The sequence below is a fragment of the Electrona antarctica genome (assembly GCF_951216825.1).
Source record: "Electrona antarctica genome assembly, chromosome: 11".
In the NCBI taxonomy this organism is placed as follows: domain Eukaryota; kingdom Metazoa; phylum Chordata; class Actinopteri; order Myctophiformes; family Myctophidae; genus Electrona; species Electrona antarctica.
Window position 1 is genome coordinate 30,204,829 of NC_136792.1, and position 20,872 is coordinate 30,225,700.

General features: G+C 43.5%; 1 protein-coding gene across 1 annotated transcript; it reads left to right on the forward strand.

Annotated features, from left to right (window-relative positions):
- Window positions 1-503: 503 nt before the first annotated feature.
- On the forward strand, window positions 504-2,278 carry kcne4 (potassium voltage-gated channel, Isk-related family, member 4). Its single transcript, XM_079514380.1, has 2 exons — window positions 504-599; window positions 803-2,278. The coding sequence occupies exon 2, from the start codon at window positions 838-840 to the stop codon at window positions 1,477-1,479; it is 642 nt and encodes a 213-aa protein (XP_079370506.1). The 5' UTR covers window positions 504-599; window positions 803-837; the 3' UTR covers window positions 1,480-2,278.
- The last annotated feature ends 18,594 nt before the right edge of the window (window positions 2,279-20,872 follow it).

Here is a 20,872-nt window from a genome sequence, read left to right on the forward strand (position 1 = left end):
GATCTGCATTTCCTCAACAAAATGAAGAAAATTGTTGCAAAAAGAAAACAAAAAAAACATGTTTATATTAATTAACCTACTCCTAAACATTTTGCCAAACATCACACACACTATCCTCCTGGTGGAGACCTGTGCCCAGAAGGGCACTTTTTCTAGTTTTTTACTGTTGTTGAGACCGAAGACAAATTTCCACACGTGGACAATAAATGAAACTAACTAACTAACTAACTTGAACTGTTAAACTATTAAGCTTTCTGTCTGTCTGTCTTCCTATATGTTGTCTGTCTATTTTAGATTTTCACTACAACAGTACAGTAATACTAGACAAGCACAGCTTCAACAAATAGGAGATACAACAGTATTGAATGTTTTCATGTGTGAGTCTGCATGCTACTCTGCTCTCTGTATAAGTTCACAAGGCAGCTTCTCAGCTCTGAGCCAAACATTTCTGTCGACCACTGGGCCCCTCCCACGTGACTTAATGACATCCCGGGGTCCCAACATAAATGCTCACGTCCATCCTCCAGCTTGCCAAACTGCAGAGGCGCACATAACAGAGACAACACAGGCTCATATGCACCCGAGCTATACTTTTATTGGTGAGTTGGCATTTTCATTCAATGCAAAGGCAATATATGTGTCTGGTTATTGTTTCTTATTAATTCATGTTGGTATAAAATATTCTTTATTTGCTAACACACATAAGCTTCTTGCGTTTCTAAATTTGTTGAACTGTGTGCGTAATCCCGTGCGTAAAGTGCGCATCCTCATGCATAGCCTGTATTTTCTCCCACGTCTGCAGACAACTTCTGACGCCGCCATCGTAGGCTGCAGGGAATGGAACAACCACCACACAACTCCACGGCACCGGAGGTTCAGTTTCTCGAGACGTCGAAAGTGTCCCAGAGTTGGACGGACAGGACCAGCACTGGCAACGCGTACCTGTACATTCTAATAGTCCTGTCCTTCTATGGAGTCTTTCTGTTCGGCATCATGCTGGGCTACGTTCGCTCCAAGCGGCGAGAGAAGAGGAGGTCGAACGTGTTCACGCGCCTGGTGCACGAGGAGGAAGAGCGAGAGTGGGGCTTGTTCCCGAAGAAGAACAGCATCCCGTTCATGCAGCCCTACATCCCGGCGGCACTGCGAGCCGTGCAGGTATCCCTGCCTCATGGACTGTATGATGTCGGCGGCTGCAGGGTCCAGCTGTCTCCGCTGTCCCCTCTGGCCTGCGCGCTCTGCGCGGAACAGAGCAGCGTCAGCTCGCTGTGCTCCAGCCCGGACGTGCGCTTCGCTATCGAGGAGGAGTCGGACAGTGGGACGATGGAGCCTGGCTCCGAAGACACCGCCACCCCCCCTCGCGACAAGGGATCATCATCAAGTCCGGAGAACAGCGATGACTCGGCCGGCGACGGTACCCATAGATATATATCTATGACGGTACCCACCGCCACCGGGAAGGAGAACTGTGACCAAAAATAGAGCTCGTTACTTAGCTTGGATACAGGAAGAGTTGGCCCTTTCCTTGAGAAGTCTGCATGCGCACCTCAATGTAAAATTGGCTAGTAGTCTGATGCTTTGGAAAATGGTCCATTCAAATTATTGTTTAGAATGACTGGCTGGTTTTGTAGAAATGTGTAGCAATTGTTGAAATATTGTGCCTTAACATGCTTAATGTTCAAGCATGTTAAAAAAAAATCAACAAGTTTGGGAAAAAATATAGACTATAGAATTTTACATTGAGGTGCCAGACTTCGTGCCCACTCACCAAAGAGTATGAAAGGTAGAGGACTTTACAACCGGACTCAATGAAATAGAACTTTACTACTGCTCTTGAGCGCTTCTGTGCAATACAATCCTGAGTGTTATTCAATTTAACTAGTGATATAAATGGAGCCAAATGATCCCCGGGTAGGCTACTGTACGGTACATTTGGTTCCACAGTGGAACAAAATTAAACTTCCACTCACCACTCTCAGAGTTACAGAGGGGTCTATAGGGTAAATTTGGGCCCCTGTATTCTACTTAACAGTGATGATTTTACTATATAGCTCGATCATGAGTAAAATGTACCTGGGACCCACTTGAAAGATCTGTAAGGCTTGTTTTGTTTTGTCTGTATAACTAAATCGTATTTGTTTTAACTATGATCTACACACGGCGCACTGTTAAATAGGCCTATAAGCATTCATAGTTATACTTGATGAAAGTAACACACTGTAGCGTGTAGCCTACATATTCATTGTTATTTTCACTTTGTGAGGCTTAATTTAAAACAAAATGTCTGCTGTGTGGAGAATAAAAGAGAATACATTTTGTACAAGTATTTACTTTTTTGAGGGGTAGGGGTGCCTGCATCTTTTTGTCCTTAACTCTCCTTAACACATTTGCCATTGACAATGAATGGATTACATCATATATTTTTAATTGGATGATGTACGACGACAAGAGCGCCCCTAACTTCACACGGGTGTGATTTTTTCCATTTTCTTTTTTGATGTGATGTTTAATTTAACCGCTAGATGGCAGTGTTGTAATAACGCAACGCAAGCCTAGTTGTTACTGAAGAGGATGGAGAGAATTCAAGAGAACGGACATATAATAGGGCTCTATGCTAGTTTTAGAGGGTGCACGCCTATTTCAAATCATGGGCATATAGGCCTACTTGAAATCATTGATTGATTGAGATTGATTGATTGATTGATTGATTTATTGATTGATTGATTGATTGATTGATTGATTGATTGATTGATTGATTGATTTACTACATTTCAAACAAGCACAACTCAATACAAAAACTGTTAATGTGGACGACACCATGATAAAGCATTACACTTGTTTACAACAGGGTCCACCATTTTCAATTCATCAGAACATTTAGAGAAGTACAAATATACACTTATAAGAAAAACTGGAAAATCATCATAAAGGAAGTAAACAGAGAAAAGAAAATCCAGTAATGGGAAAAGGGGGTAGTAGTCATCAACCCTAAGCCATTCCAGCCTGTCAAAATGGGCAGGGGTGAGGTGGGTTCGGGGAGTGAGGCCAAGTAGTATAGCCTTGCAGTTTGTTTCAGTTAAACAAGACATATAGCCTATAGGCTACATCTTCACTGTTTTCAATTTGTTGGAGTGGCATAGGCCTACTAACCACTGCTAAAAGAAGCCCTAAGGGTCCTCTCCTGGTCTGCACGACTGCACCTGAATTAACCGAGCCCTATTTTGGGCATGTATAGGCGACAGCCCACCTCCCCTAGCTCTGGTCCATAGAGCTATAGGCCTATGGATCAGAGCTAACCTCCCCCCATGCAGCTGTTGCACATTATTGACTGTAAATAAACAAACAGCAAGGGACAGTTTCAGGGCTGTTTAATGTTCATATAATTAGTCCATAATATCTTTTCTCTCTCTCTCTCTCTCTCTCTCTCTCTCTCTCTCTCTCTCTCTCTCTCTCTCTCTCTCTCTCTCTCTCTCATATACAACATTTTCTGTTGTTGATTTGACGTGTCCACGGCATGGCAAATGATACATCACATCTAGAAACAAATGTGGAAAAACAAACGCACGCGCGCGCGCACACACACACACACACACACACACACACACACACACACACACACACACACACACACACACACACACACACACACACACACACACACACACACACACACACACACACAGTAATGACATTGAGAAAGTCCCAAATGGGCCCCTATAATACACACTTTTTCACATGCGTTTTTACCATGTTATTACGTGTGTGTGTGTGTTTGTGTGTGTGTGTGTGTGTGTGTGTGTGTGTGTGTGTGTGTGTGTGTGTGTGTGTGTGTGTGTGTGTGTGTGTGTGTGTGTGTGTGTGTGAGGGAGAGAGACAGAGCGAGCGTTACAAACAGCTGCAGGTCCTGCAAGGAACAGCAACTGATGAAAACATGGACAGTCCATCATGATCTGAGAGAGAGAGAGAGAGAGAGAGAGAGAGAGAGAGAGAGAGAGAGAGAGAGACAGACAGAAGCAGAGTGGATATGTCTGAGGCAGGATGTTTGTTTTTAAGCTCCTGCAAGTGAGATAGTGGTCTCTGAATCCTGCCTCAAACATGCACATCTCTTTCCCTCTTTCTCTCTCTCTCGTTTTCTTTCTCGCAATTTCTGTTTTTCTCTGTATTTCCTACATCTGTTGTTGGGCTGCATGTTCATATATGTCCATCGGCATATCTTCTAAAATACAACCAGCATGTAATTTGGTCATATCTTGTACATGATCTCATTCATAGCTAATTAATCCATCATCAGAAAATGAATCCAATCACATTTGAGTAATTCAATAATTGGTTTATCATAACATTTCTAATGTTTGCTATTTACAACTTCACCAAAATGTTAATGCCTATATTTGTTCCATAATGTAGTAGGCCTATAATGTAACAATACGTTTTTATTATGTGACTTCTGGATAAACACAATTATTTTCAAGATGAAGAATTGCAAGATTCATATAGGCCTACATAATTGTGATAAATAAATCATGCAGATTAATGTAATGATCAAAAGAATAATTGACAGATGAATCATCAGTTGCAGCCGTATGTGATATTTTAATTGTGATATGTAGAGCACTGGTTCGTTGAAATGCACACGCAGGTTATTCAAAAGCTTTTTGAATAACCAGTGTCAACGAAACATATGTTACTGCGATTATGTGTTCATACATCAACATCGGAAATAAAGCAGACAAGAAGGACAAAAAGGAGGCTCTGTTCTGATAGAGACATGTAACAGGAACCTCTGGTCTTTGCCTCCAGTATGTACACCTGTCAACCTTAGAGTATACTAAGCTGTCAACGGACAAAAGACAGCATGCAGAGGATTGAATATTTATGCACTTGCACATGCAATTGTCTTTGTCCGGGAGTTAGACGTCTGTTCTGTGGAGATAGCGGATGACTATTCCTTCCTTCAAATAAGCAGCCTGTTTCACCCTTTCACCTAATGAGTGTTACTATGGAGACCCAAGCTGAAGTGAACACTGCAGTTAATTTGTATGTGTGTTGCCGGGGGCAGAGACCACTGCTACAAGTCAGGGAAGAGGAGACGCAGTGTGGAAGAAGTACTTATACTTTACTTAAAAGTACCAATACCACAATATAGAATACAAATACTGTGTTACAAATAAAAGGCTTGTATTCACAATGTTTTACTTGAATAAAACGTATAAAAGTACAAAAAAAGACTCATATACCAAAGCAAAAGTAGTAACATTTGTCACAATTGGTCAGTTTTTGAGAATACAGCTGATCTACAAGCTCACCACGCATGCTGAGCTTGTAGATCCAATGTTTTAAGTATAAAGTATAAAATGTGGATTAATCGGGCAATGTATGTTTTGTAATAAAGCATCTAAATCTACAAAGTAACTACTAAAGATGTCAAATAATTGTAGTGGAATCAAAAGTACACATTTGCCTCTGAGATGGAGTCGAGTAGAAGCATTAAGTGTAAATAAAAATGCTGCAGTAAAGGTACCTCAAAACAGCTTGAGTAAATGCATGTTGTTCCCACCACTGAGGAGAAGCTACTGAATATACACAGAGGAATATAATTACCATGAGAACCCTAATTAGTTTACATGCAAAGTTTTGTGAACCACAGTGAATCAATCTGGATATTCAGTCTCCTACTGGTGATTTGCCTGAGTGAAACCTTTTTTTAAATGTTTTTTTGTGGCTTTCGCCTTTATTTTATATTTTTTATGGAAGGACAGACAGTAGGCTGACAGGAAATGGGGAGAGAGATGGGGGGAAGACATGCAGTAAAGGCCGTCGGGATCGGGAGTCAAACTGCCAGACTGGATTACCAGCCAAGGTGCCTGGACCACTGAGCCATGGCCCAGGCCTACAGATTGAAAATTAACAACAAACTCTTACTCAACAATCCTCCAAAAGATGTGCAGAAGAAGAAACATCTGTTGTCAATTTCCACATAGTGTTATAACCAGTAAGATGCTCTGAGGGCAAGAAGCGACCTCGACCTTTAAACAGAGCTTCTTAATACGGCACAGTTGAGAAGCAGGAGTTAAACTATTAATCTGGTGTCAGTGAGGTCACAACAACGGCACGGCGGCACCACCAGGCAGGCTTAAGTCTCGCCATTCCTACAACGAGGCAGCTCAAGAGATGCTACAGTCGATTCCTGAAGACTTGTCCAGAGACGCCTGGCTGGCAGCATCCTGGAAACAGTCGTGGGAGACGGCCGGGCCCTCCCGGATCCATCAATACATCCGGGACCCAGCAGGTGGCGTAAAAGGAGAAGACATGCCACGCCATCTATGGACCTCGCTGAACCGTCTGCGCTGTGGCGTGGAACGCTTCAAGTCATCTATGAAGAAGTGGGGCCTATCGGACAGCGCGGCTGTAAAATACGCTAAAGAGGAGAGGCTGGTCTGAGATTTGAGATTCGATTTGAGATTTAAAACCGAAAGTCCCATAGCCTTATACTGCAGGGCAGAATCGTAGAAGCAGTAGAAGGCTATGGACCAGAGCTAGGTCAGATGTAGAGTTGTTGGCCGGCATGCAGATCTATATGTCAAACCATGTATGGCTATCCATACGCGATCCCCCACAGAGCCGACCAGTGCCTTGGCAAATGCCTCACCGGACCTTGCCTTGTCATGATTCTGCAACTTCTCCGTAACCTCCTTGAGCGTCCCAGAAGGGGGCTCATGCTTGGTGCAGTACTTGGTGAGGTACTGGACCATGGCATGGCGGCTTGTGACCGGCTTGGTGTCCATGTTGGCGCGCCAGCACAGGAAGGCATCTGTCTTAATCGGGTAGTTATTCATCAGCGGATAATTTCGCTCTGGGACATAGACGACATCACCAGTTGCAGAAGTTGGTGAGGACAGCGAGGTCATCTGCAAGGTCAGGGTTGAACGGTTTGCGGCAAGGGTGTTCCAGATTGGGTGGCAACTGCAGGGGTGGGTTGGCGAGCTCCGAGAGTTTTGCGGGTTCCTGCAGCATGGCATGGAGCTACTCGCGTGTCCTGCAAACATTCCTTTCAATGTCTCCAATGAGTCATACTTGAAAAAGACCAATACCGGTCGAAACGTTGTATGTCCTACCTGCTGTGATTGTGAATAAATACTTGGAGCATTACAAAAGTGAGTTGCGAGCCTTTTCTTTTTTTCAATGAGTCAAGTATCGCACAAAAGTAATCAAACCAAAAATCTTCTATTTTCCAAATATAAAAGTCATCAAATAAAAAGGCAATGCATTGCTCAAAAAGGGGGGGGGGGGGGATTCTTACTCAACCTTCATATCATGTCAGAAGGCCACAGCAGGTTCCCCTTTGTCCAAAATCTCTGAATTGATCCAGAGCTAAACCCTCAGAAATGTTCTTTTCAGCAAATCAAATCAATTGCAGAGTGAATTGCAATAGCAGAGTGCTTTGCCAGGCTACCTTTATAACACAGCTTTGTCCAAAACATAGTTTGTGCTCTCAAAAGACAGCAATGTTATGAAAGGAGATCTGGGTCAGAAAGACTTTGGTGGTGGTGGTATCAGCTGCGGCCAACAGGGAATGAACAGCCACACCTGGAGACATCAATCACTACGGCCAACAGCATTGTGATGACAATCACCTTGGCACTCTGTGTGTGTGTGTGTGTGTGTGTGTGTGTGTGTGTGTGTGTGTGTGTGTGTGTGTGTGTGTGTGTGTGTGTGTGTGTGTGTGTGTGTGTGTGTGTGTGTGTGTGTGTGTGTGTGTGTGTGTGTGTGGCTGTGGACGCACGCACACATGCAACGATGCACACACGCAGGTGCAGTCATAGGCTCCCTGGCTATATGTGGAGGAGAAGGTGCACCCTTACCTCTGCGTGTTGAACTCAGTATTATGTAGCTGTGTGTGCCAGTTTATGACGACTTTGTGTCGCCCTCTCATCAGAACAGCCCCTCCTTTATTGGCCCCCTTTATATCTATAAATACTCTCGGTGAGTCATCATCAGCCACTGTATTGCTGCTTCTCTCTCTCTCTCTCTCTCTCTCTCTCTCTCTCTCTCTCTCTCTCTCTCTCTCTCTCTCCCTCTCTCTCTCTCTCTCTCTCTCTCTCCCTCTCTCTCTCTCTCTCTCTCTCTCTCTCTCTCTCTCCCTCTCTCTCGTGCACACACGCAGACACGCTCGCAGGCACGCACGCACGCACGCACGCACGCGCGCACGCACGCACGCACGCGCGCACGCACGCACACACACACACACACACACACACACACACACACACACACACACACACACACACACACACACACACACACACACACACACACACACACACAATGGTGTATAATGGTGGAAAGTAACTAAGTAGGTTTACTCAAGTAATGTACTTTGTAGATACAAAACATACAATAGGAACTGATGAATTTATATAAGCTACACAGCAGCTATTATTATTCGATTCAACTATTTAGAATCGAATAATAATTATCATTGTTTAATGGGCCATTCTACATTATGAGTAGGCCTACACTACAGTAGGCTACTTAATTACATTTGGTACTGAAACTATATTTTGAATGATACCACTAGTTTTACACTTCTAATCATAACTACAAGAACCATTTGTCTACTAAGTACAAAACGTGCCGCAAACGATCTATATTGTGAGGATGTAGATCGTTGTTTTCAACAACTCTGAAGTGAGTTGCACTCTTATCATCATACACATACATCAGCCAACAAATCATCACATTCCATGCTACAAACACACTAGCCCCAGTATGTTCCCTCAGCACTACGCTCATTCTGTAGCTCCGAGATGAGGTCACACCCTGGGCCCCTCCCACCGCGGTTCAGAAACGGCGCATGTTTCCACAAGGAACGCTTCTTACCCTTTTCTGCACAATGAATCCAAAAAGTGAAGGGCCAAAAAGCTTTTACACAAATTCAAACTGAGGATCGGCCAAGAAAAGCCAAGTTTAAACGGTTACACGAGCGTTTACAGTGGTTGTTTAGCATGTTTTTCAAGGAAGTTGAAAAGCTTTAGCGCCTCCCCGGCGCCTCCCCTGATCGAAAGTAGAATTAGATTTCCAACTGACTTCAGTTCACTCGACATGCACGTGCACACGCATGACTTCCTTGATATTGATAAACATGGAAGCTGTAAACGCTCGTGTAACCGTTTTAAACTTGGATTTTCTTGGCCGATCCTAAATTTGAATTAGTGTAAAAGCTTTTTGGCCCTTCACTTTTTGGATTCATTGTGCAGAAAAGGGTAGGAAGCGTTCCTTGTGGAAACATGCGCCGTTTCTGAACCGCGGTGGGAGGGGCACAGGGTGTGAACTCATCTCGGAGCTACAGAATGAGCGTAGGGAGAGGGCACATATGGGGCTACAAACACACCAACACAAAAAAAAGCTGTGCATAGCCAAAAGGAATGGACCAAATAGCCTAGACCCCGGTTAATGACACATTAACCACGTTTAAGTGGTTAAGCAACACATCTGAGTAGTTCTTCCACCACAGATTATCTCCCTCTGTCTCTCCCTCACCACTGCTCCTCAACTGCGTTTGTTGTTGGTTACAGGCGGTGCATGCCCCTGAAGGAGCGACAGTGCAGCCAGGACAGGTGATGATGAATAGGTCAGAGGTAGTGTCAAAGGCAGGTCTGTGAAGGCTGGGGCGGACACCGTGAGATGGATGAGAGGGCTAATGCAGCCCAGCCCCAGAGAGCAGCATGCTGCTATTGCCTGCTGTGGACCTTGACTGCGTGCTGAGAACAGTGTGGTGAATAATGGCACATTTACCTCTACTTTAGCTGTCTCCCCAAGACCCCACACCCCCCTTTTTTGTGTGATGTTAGTTTGTTGTTATCCTTCAGGGAGAGGAAGAATTATGATGTTTTTTATGCTCTAATCCGATCTCTGTGCGGCTGAATGAATCTATAGGCATTGCACAAGTTGCACTATAATAAAGGCCACTGTCTGTCTGTCTGTCTGTCTGTCTGTCTGTCTGTCTGTCTGTCTGTCTGTCTGTCTGTCTGTCTGTCTGTCTGTCTGTCTGTCTGTCTGTCTGTCTGTCTGTCTGTCTGTCTGTCTGTCTGTCTCTCGCTCTCTCTCTTACTCTCAATCGGTTTTCTTTTAATGATCCCAGTGTCCGGCTTTCTTTTTCCCCCCAATCAATTTCCCTCTCCCTGTCTGGCCCCCGCCCTCTTTTTCCATTTTGCTTTGTTACACTTGTGACTACATACATGCCCCCCTCTCTATCCACCCTCATTAACTATTGCACAATTCATGTTTTCCAGGCTAATCTCCTATGCCAATAAGCAGCGTCTGTCTGCTCCACCCAAACGCGGCCCACACAGTTTGCATCAGTCACCTCACCCGGCAGCCAACCGAAAAACCATTACATTCCTACCTGAACTTGCATAAGGCCGCAAGCAGCTTGACGTGAATTATAGTTGACAGGTGGCTGTGTTCATGTAAGGTGTTAAGCGATGGCGTACAGGGTGCAGACTAGATACACAGCTGGGTCAACACACTACAGAGACTACTTGGACTTTTAAGATGTGTTTTATAGTTCCATTGATTTGAACACTATCGTCATTAAAGTGGGGGGAGGAGCTGGGCGTGGGTCTGTATAGGGCAGGCAATCAGAGCAACATAATTAACACTCATTCATACAGTATGAAACTGATATTAATATTATGGTTTGATACACCTTCCAAATACAATTGTGTGTATGTGTATGTATGTGTGTGTGTGTGTGTGTGTGTGTGTGTGTGTGTGTGTGTGTGTGTGTGTGTGTGTGTGTGTGTGTGTGTGTGTGTGTGTGTGTGCATGTGTGTGTGTTTGCGCGAGCGCACGCATGCACATATTGCTTGCTGGTCAAATCATGTCCTGAATCATGTCCTGGTAAAATAATCCACTTTTGTTTAAGGTTGAAATTCCATTGCGTGTCTTAATAAGCCATGCATCAATCTGCATTCTACATTTGTTTAGGTTCCCTGAAATTATGAACTTGCATCATGGGGAAGGTTTTGGAGTCATTTAATGACTCCAAAATGCTCCCCAGGTTGGTGATTTCACAGGATGCTGTGTAATGCAGCCTTACTCAGCATCCTCGGTCATCGCAGACCGTAAGAAGACACATTGGTGATTGTATCCAAAGCTATCCTGGGGCAGCTTCCAACTTACTTCTGCACATGAATCATTCTACAATCTGAGATCACACAATTACACGTCATATCAGTTTCCTGCTGTGATAAGTGAATCTGGGAAACAGGCTTTTAGCTATGCTGCACCATTTTCTTTTTTGTATTTGAAAGACCATTGCAAGTTGATGTACTCTTGTCTTCCAATCTGAGCCATTCCATTCCAGCCTAGCATCTAGGCTAGGCTGGAGTGGTCTGGGGACAATTGAGTCCTGGGGTGTTGGTTGAGTTGCAGTCTTCTCAGTTTAATCAAAAATGAGAAAGAGGAGGGAAGGGAATGAGAAAGCGGATTTGAAGTCATGTTTTCAATGCCTTGCCGTAAGCGGTTGTATAGCCTACTTCGAATAGGTCACAGAGTCCATGCATCATGGTGAGAAACAGAGTAATGAAACTATCACATTTTAAATGTTCCTCTGTTACTACCATGTTCAAGTCATATCTATCAAACAGAAAACAGTGTGTGGTGATAAACAGTGTCAAATCCCCATACAGTATATGTCTTAAATCCAGTCGGTGTCCCGCATGATCTATCCATGGCCCTTTACTACAGTATTCTCATTATATATCAATGACTTGCCAGATGTGTGTGTCCTGAATGCAATGTACAAATGTATGCTGATGATGCGGTCATCTTCATCCATGGTAAGAGTGTTGAACTAATAACATCCAACCTTACAAGTGCACTGCAGGTCCAAATCTGGTTAAGTGCCAACTGCCTTCTGTTGAATGTAAAAAAAAAAGTTTTGCATGTTGTTCAGTAAGAAGGCTGGGGAACCCCGGGAATGCTTTGGCCATGTCTCAAGACCCCAGTCCCGCAGCTGCATTTGCGGTGGTCTGCTATAACTGCCTCTGTGTCCGTTTCAGCGCAGTAGTTTAGGTAGGAACCAAAAGTATCTAAGGCGGAACTATTGTGTTCTGAGTCATTCGTTTCCGCCTGGACATATTTGCGGTGCGCACATACATCAGCCAATGAGAAAACCAGCTGGTTTAGAGGACTAGCTTGCACATCGATGATAGACTCAGCTTGCTATTGCATAGCAGCTGGTAAAAATCCACTATCATTTAAGAGTTTGCCCATGTATTGGATTGGTGATTTCTTGTGTCTCTCAGTTCAGCATGTTCTAGTGTCCAGGCGACCAGAGATCTCCTTCCTCAGGGGGGGTAGCCATGGGTTGGACTTGAACAGCTTCCTGGCGAAGTCCAAGGACAGTCTAAGAAGGACGAGACGCGAAGACCGTAAGGGCGACGCCAAGTTGCTCACATGGTGCTCCATGGAAGGAAAGAAACATGCGCAGTTGAGACCAGGAAGTTGGACATGACAAATCATAGATATGGCACAAAAAGATGGCGTGATGCCACTGACAGGAGATTAATGCTTGTATATATCATGTCACGTCATTGCATTTTACCTTTTATATTAACGTTTTAACAGCAAATGGATATAAAGTAAGTCCCAGCATGGATCATCACACAGACAGTAATGTTGGTCGGACGTGACATATGTACAAGCATCTCTCCTTTCATTGGCATCACGCCATCTGCTGGGCCATTTGTGCCATATCTATGATTTGTCATGTCCAACTTCCTGGTCTCAACTGCGCATGTTTCTTTCCTTCCATGGAGCACCATGTGAGCAACATGGCGTCGCCCTTACGGTCTTCGTGTCTCGTCCTTCTTAGACTGTCCTTGGCGAAGTCAAGGCATTGTTGAGTGTGCCTCTCTGCTAATGCACAATGTTAGGGTGCGGAGAGCTATAATGTGTATCCCGAGTACCTCCGACCAAGTATGATTCTGCAAGTCCATTTCTGAACTCCAGGCTGTTAATCAGTGCTAGGAAGATTATAGGTCCTAATATTGTCCCCTGTGTGACTCCACATGTGTGGTATTCTTAATCAGACAGGTGTCCCTGCACTCCCTGGTAGCACACGTTTTGCTGTCGATCAGTCATGAAGCTGCAAATCATGGAATCGGACCCGGTCTCACTCCTAGATCAAGGAGACACTGCACTGCCACTGTGTGGTCTGCAGCATCGAAGTCAGTTGTAATTATTGTGCACACTGAGACTGCAACATCACTGGTCCTATTAAACTGACTAGATCAGGTAAGTGACTTCGGTCTCTAAAGTGAAATACCTCACACTTCAAAAATAGCACTTATCCCGAGGCTGTTCGCCTCCTGAACTCCAACCCTTTTCACTTCATTCGTAAAAACGATGAACTAGTCTGCGATGAATTGTTATTTATTTGAAATGAATTGTAACGTTTTTCATTCTTGCACTTTACAGCGTGAAGCTGGTTGTAAAAACAATGAACTAATCTGCGATGAATTGTTATTTATTCAACATGAATTGTAACCTTTCTTCTTTCTTATTTATTGGTCCTTCTCATAAGATGTTTGTACTTTCGTATCCTCTTCTACTGTATGAAATGTGATGTTTGTCTGTATGTCTTTTTTTAGAGCACTGAAACAAATTCCAATCCACTCTGTTGACATGGCAATAAAGTATTGAATCTATTGTGGAACGTTTCCCGTCGACTGCGAAACTGCATAGGGTCTAGGTTTGGCGTGATGCCATTAAAAATCCAGTTCCCTGGATGTTTGAGAGTTGAGCTGAATTCGGTCTCAATTCATCTATGTTGCATGGGGAAGATTTTGGTATAGGGACAACAGTATTCCATTGTCCAGAAACGACGGATGACCACTTCATCAAATGAACTGTTGATGATGCCACAAAGAGGAATACTGATCTCACATGCAAACTCTTTCAATATACTGGGTTCTAATTTCCCTGCTGGTCACTACCGTCATTGCAGGTCTTTAGTTCTTTACTGCACTTCCCAGGAGCTCTTAATTGATCCCAAAGGGGTGGTGTCAAACACGTTCTGTGCTCGTGTTGTAGCATTATTTAATGCCGAGAGATGAAGGGCAGACAAATCAGGAAATTGCAGGACTCCATGTTCAGGATTTGGACTCTTTTATTATCAGTTTCTCAGTACAACAGAATGACAGCATCACTGCCTCCCAGTTCCCCTCATCCATCCCCACACACACTTATATTGACAGGCAATTATGTCCACAACGGTAACAACAGATGGTCATTCAACAAATCCTTACATGGACATATAGGTCTTGTTTTAGGTGCAGTCACAAATCCTTACATGGACATATAGGTCTTGTTTTAGGTGCAGTCACAAATCCTTACGGACATAGGTCTTGTTTTAGGTGCAGTCTAGTTTAACCTATTTGTAACTAGATTTGGTGAGAAGGCTTGCATGAGTCGCAGTTTGTCAGAGGAGAACAGGTGGTACTCAGTGGGTTACAATTCCCATCTACTAGTAGGCTTCATTAAATTGATCAATACCCTAGTGTTATGAATTTTTCCCACCACACTCATTAGTGCATCAAAGACAGCTATCACTTTGATAGCTGTCAGAGAGGGGAGGGGGATTGTACACACACACACACACACACACACACACACACACACACACACACACACACACACACACACACACACACACACACACACACACACACACACACACCATGGTAGCTTCCCCAGTGCCCACGTGTTGATGAATTACACTGTCTTGGTGTACTGTACTCCAACCGATCGGTGTGTTGAAAAATAAATCAGCCTAGCGGATCAGCAGATAACCGGTCCACCAATGGAGTACAACCTTTGGTCTCCATGGATACATACGGATGGCCGTGGTTGGTGTGGAGAAAACTGCAGGAACATATTGTCCTTTGTCTGTAAATGAATGTCCTACTTCAACATACTGTACAAGCAAAAATAGCTTGGAACGGTTTTGGACATACACAGTTTCAAATGTGTGTGTGTTCGTGCGTGAATGCACAACAGCACATAGGAAGTCACATATTAGGCCCATTATACACAGACTCACAGATACAGACACACGCACACACGCACGTACACACACACGCACACGCACGCACGCACGCACGCACGCACGCACGCACGCAGTCTGTTAAGACTCAAGGGTTCTGTATTTGTCCCCTAGGAAGGGAACAGCTCTTGTAGGCGTCTCCACATGACATGACAAGTGAGTCTGCAGCACCATGGGTGATAAAACCTCTGTCAGCTATTACCTCCCATAATCTGCTTGTTTTGACACTTTACACAATCAATTCCTTCTGTAAAAGCGTGTGTGTGTGTGTGTGTGTGTGTGTGTGTGTGTGTGTGTGTGTGTGTGTGTGTGTGTGTGTGTGTGTGTGTGTGTGTGTGTGTGTGTGTGTGTGTGTGTGTGTGTGTGTGTGTGAGTGTGCGTGCGCGCTAGCTCGCTCGCGTGCGTGTGTGCATGTGTGTGTGTGCTTTTTCTTCCACCAGTGCCCTGTGACCAGCATTGATTTGTCTGCCAAACGACTTCCTGAACTACAGCAGACAACTGCACTACATTAGGAGACATCAGGAAACGTGGTTGGAAATGTGGCTGGTGAGAGAGTGGCTGTCTTAGCGATATTAGTGTGCCTCAAGCATTAGTATGACGAACAACTATGCCGGCACACACACAAACATCTTCTGCTTCAACACAGCACATATTGGCCCTCATTTATCAATTGAGTGTAAATTCTGCCCCAAATTCGAGTGTAGGATTCGTAGTACACCCACGTCGGGTCGGCATTTACAAAGTGATCGCAGACAGCTGTTTCTTCCTAATTTCATTCCTAGCAGTGATAAATGTGACGGCTGAAATCAATCTGGCACGCCCTATAAAATCAAGCCTCGCCCTCGTTTTTGCGACATGAACAACTGCAATACGACCTGGAAACCATGGTTACAGGAAAATAAAAGTTTCACTCGCTTGCCCCCTCCCATACACACACACACACACACACAGACGCACGCACAAGCAACTTGTTGTATCTTAAATAAATAAACCTGCATGAATTAAATAAAGCTGTAGGACTACGCTGTCTGTTTCTCCTCTCGCTTCGCTTCCCTTGCTGCCCGCATCACCCCCCCCGCACGCACGCACGCACATATAGCAATTTGCAAGCAACTGTCACTGTGTGTTGTTAGTTGTATATTAAATTATTAAAGTCTTTTTAATTTAATATACAACAAGATATATTGGTGAACGAAAACCTGAACCTGTGAACCATGAATTAAATAACAAATAGGCACACACAGGCTGCTGTTTTGCATAGGTGCTCCTCCTGTCCTGTCTGTCTGTCTCTCTCTATCACTGTGGTCCGTCCGTGACCGTGACCAACTGACCATGCACCGCACGTTCGACAGACTATTTAGATTGCCTCGCAGTCGCTGCAGTGGCTGGGCACTGGTGGTGGTGGGCTGGCTGGGTAGCCTACCTATATCTCCGATGCGGTTCCCACGTGCGCTGGCACGGTACATTTGGCATTCGAGCGACGCGTCGGGTTTATTAAACGAGGAGGAGATTGCACATACCGTAACTCCAGAAAGACATCGGCCTGCTGTAGATTAGGCTACAGTAGGCTACCACGTTGGGACTCTCCGCAGCTGCAGCATTGCACTAGCCTATAGTACTCTCCAACGTCCCGTCATGGAAATATTTCAGCACAGACAGCCCAAATCCTCGCATGTATGCGCTCATGCAAAACACTGTTTAAATGGCTTAAGCATCTAACTTGCAACATTGTTTTTAATTGCGCGATAATTACTTGTAAAGTTGGAAATCTCCTACTAATTTCATATGACACAAAGACACATCTTTATGTTTATGTTTATTACGGATCCCCATTAGTCCTCACTACAGTGAGGACTACTCTTCCTGGGGTCCGAACACTCATACAATCAATTTAAAACGTAATACAATGTATTTTTTCATTACATAGTTAAAAACAAAACAAAAGAAAAACAATTGAAGCTTTCTGTCTTCATACATTCCAGAAAATACACCACACTACAACAAATCTATACAACAACTTTACAAACATTGTATATCCCATCAACCGAATCAAACACTCACCAATCTAACCAAACACTATTTCTTTCCTAATCACTGCTGCCTTCAATTTCTTTTTAAAGCTTGATTTATTCTCTATATTAATAATATGAGGCGGGAGCTCATTCCAATGGGCTCCTGCTCTATACATTGCTGTTCTCTTAAGTGCATTTGTTCTAGGTATCAAAGGTGGAGTAAAGTGACGACCAACAGCCTGTCTGGTGGCATAGCTATGTCTAGTATTGGTGGGTTGTATCTGTAGAAACAACTGTGTAGGTTTACCAGAATGATATATATTAAACAGAAATGTCACAAGGCTACAAGCCAACCTTTGATCCACTCTCATCCATGACAGGGCAGCATGCATCCACTCAACACTAGTTCTCCCAGAACAGTGCAGAGCGAGTCGTGCTGCCCTGTTCTGAGTGAGCTGAAGTTTTTCCAAATCCTTTTTTGTATTTAGCCCATATATACCTATACAGTTTTATATAAACATTTTAGGAGTGAATACATATGTTTCGATGCCTGTGACAGCCTCTCAGCTGGTCAAACAATGCTGCTCCGCTGTTCTACGACAGAAAAACAGGTGAGGACAAAGCGTACGACAGCTCCCGACCAGACGTGAGTTTTGTCTTGGCACAAGATCCTTTTCAATCTTTGGCGCAAATCGTAAATGCCGAAAATTGCGGTAATTTCGGCGTACACCCATATTTTGGCGTACGCACGGTTGATAAATGAGGGCCTTATTTAACCCCTAAATGCTCCCGATGAGCAGGTTGATGCCTTTCATGGTTTCCTCCACCATTGATGTGGAAATGTGAAACATATTTACACACACACACACACACACTGAATCGGAACTCATAAAATTATGCATTTTGCAAGGCACCAACTTGTATATCAGGAGCAATTATTGTTTATTGTTTATTGTTTATTGAATGGATCCCCATTAGCTGACGCCGGGGCGACAGCTAATCTTCCTGGGGTCCATATAAAATACATACAAAAAGTACATAAATACATAATTACAAATACATTCAACAAGATTAAATACATGAAAATACATAATTAATTAGGGGTTCAGAGTTCGACACCAACTCTGGGTGAGTCCAGGATCGAACTGGGATCCCATTCAGCTGCTCTACCGGCCACTCTACCCCTGAGCCACTCCCACCTATGACATCTTATTGATTGGACTATTGCAGCCCCACCTCTCTGCTCGTTGACTGATAATGAACTCACCATTAGTCCACTCATCCCCGTGAAGCAAACCAAAATATGATGTAAGCATTACAAGACCTGACCCACATCCCAGTATCTGTACATAGGTTTATAACTACTTAATGACTCATCTTGTTCCCAGAGTTCGCACTGACAAAAATGAGTCATTCAACTGAATGACCAGTCACCACATTAAAAGAGGAGAGCATTTAGCATCTTCTCTACTGAAGATTTAACCATTCACAAGATGTTAAGTATATGTGTTACAGAAAACTTGAATCAGAATGATTTTTTTGTTGTTTAGGATCCAGGCAGCTATGCTCTTGTATAGCTTCTTCTTCTTCTTCTTCTTCTTCTTCTTCTTCTTCAGCAAGAAGATCCAGATTCGGCACAAACAAGGGACTAAATAAATTTCGCTCCTGCCACAAAAATGTGGAACACCCTACCAACTGTCATTAAGACATGTGAATCCCTTGACTCCTTCAAAACCGCTCTCAAAGGGCACCTACGGACCACTGCAATTCGAAACTGGCCCCCGTAAAATCTGAATCCCCCACCCACTTATTTTCCCCCTCACTGTATATGTTTTGTCCCTCTTTTTACATCCTTTATGATGATTTCCTGTTTTTGGCTAAATGTTATGATGAATTGAAAACGGTGGACCCTCTTGTAAACAAGTGTAATGCTTTATGGTGTCATCCACTCACAATTAACAGCTTTTGTATTGAGTTGTGCTTGAAATGTACTTTAATTCTGCAAACTGTTAATAAATACTTCAATCAATCAAAAAAAGACATTAATATCTACCGCATATGTACAATTATATAGCCTACATTTAACAAACAAGCTTGATTGACATTTGTAAATAGGATAAAACCAGAAAAGCACTAAGGCTTCTTTACATCAGGTATAAAGTAAAACGAAAACGTGACAACCGTATGGAAAATAAGGGGCAGAAGAACTGGGAGGCGGAGGCGCGGGGGGTGTGCTGCCCGGAGCAGTGTGCTAACCAGGACTTCGCGTCACAGATGGATTGATTTTGATTGATTGATTGATAATTTTATTAGACAAAAAAAATGCAAACAGTACAGGGTACAGTCAAGCACAGCATTGGTCCAAACGGACAGCACCGAAGAAAGACCTTGCGGTCTTGTTTCCATTCGGGTCCTATGCATTCATTCACAACATGTCACAACAGTGACAACAAACAATACGTTTCTCAAACACATTAAATCTACATGTACAGGTTGGAATAGAAATACATTAATAAACATAAAGGGGGGAGGGGGGAGCCAATCACCTTCTCTCCCTTTGACCTGATGACAGTGACAGGTGAGTTTTCAGACCCTTTTTAAAGGAAACCAGTGATCTGCTTGTTTTGAAGGAAGGACAGCACCGTAGCAGACAGCCCCGACACGACAATGCTTCCTGTCTGGCTCTGTGGGCACTTAGCAACCGCTAGGCGCAGGCCCTGTTTAGCTGTCAATTAGAAGAGCCATCAGTCATCTCTGCACCGCAGGGAGGAGGGAGGAGTTTAGACCACAAACAAAAACCTTGGAAACAATTACCTTACCATACACTTACCTACGTATAAGGAATCCGTCAAATGTATGAATGGCGGGTGTATTTGAAGAGATGATGTAGTATGGTGTTGTTTGTCTTAAACTTTAGGACAAAAGAATGCTCAATATGCTCTCTGAGAAGAATATTAAGAATTTCTGATGATCTGTAATTGGTAATACATTACGGATATAATCACTATTGTCAACAACAGAATGTGGAGGGGTGTTGTCCATTGGGGTTTTTCTTTTTTGACTGCTAGTTGTTTTGTTTTGTTTTTTTGTTTGTTTTTCTTGTCTCTTTCTTTTATTGTAAAATCAATAAAAAACTTTGATGACAAAAACAATCAGATAGGAGTGATATAATACACAGCTACTGTATGGGCAGGGTATTGTATTAGTGTGTTTCTGTCTGATTTAGTCTGTCTGCAAACAGCATAACTCAAGAACAGTTGAGCGGATTTCCATGAAACTATAGGTAGGTTGCCCCTAAAGTGCTGATTAACTTTTGGGTCAAAAGGTCAGGATTACACTCAAGGTCAAGGTGAGAATTTCAAAATCAACAACAACAACAACAACAGTCAGATGTTGGTGTGGGTATGGTTTGTATCTACTCAGGTGAGTTTCACTAATCACTTAGCATACGTATAGCCACTAGCCACTAGATTTGCGTGACTGTGAAGATGAAACAGAAGTGGGTATAGGAGGCTTCACATCCGCTTTATCACTTGATCATTTTCAGAGCTTCCGTGCTGTATGACGGAAGCATTTGAAAATTGTTGGAGGCAAGTCAGGCAACAGTCTGGCTCACGAGAATATATGCTTTCATTTGGGTGATTTCCTTTACAGCAAGTAATCGAACCAATGGTGAACACCAGACCAAGAGAACTGTGTTTTTTTTTTACAGATAGGATAATAAAAACCTGGTTTGTTTGGTTTACTCCAG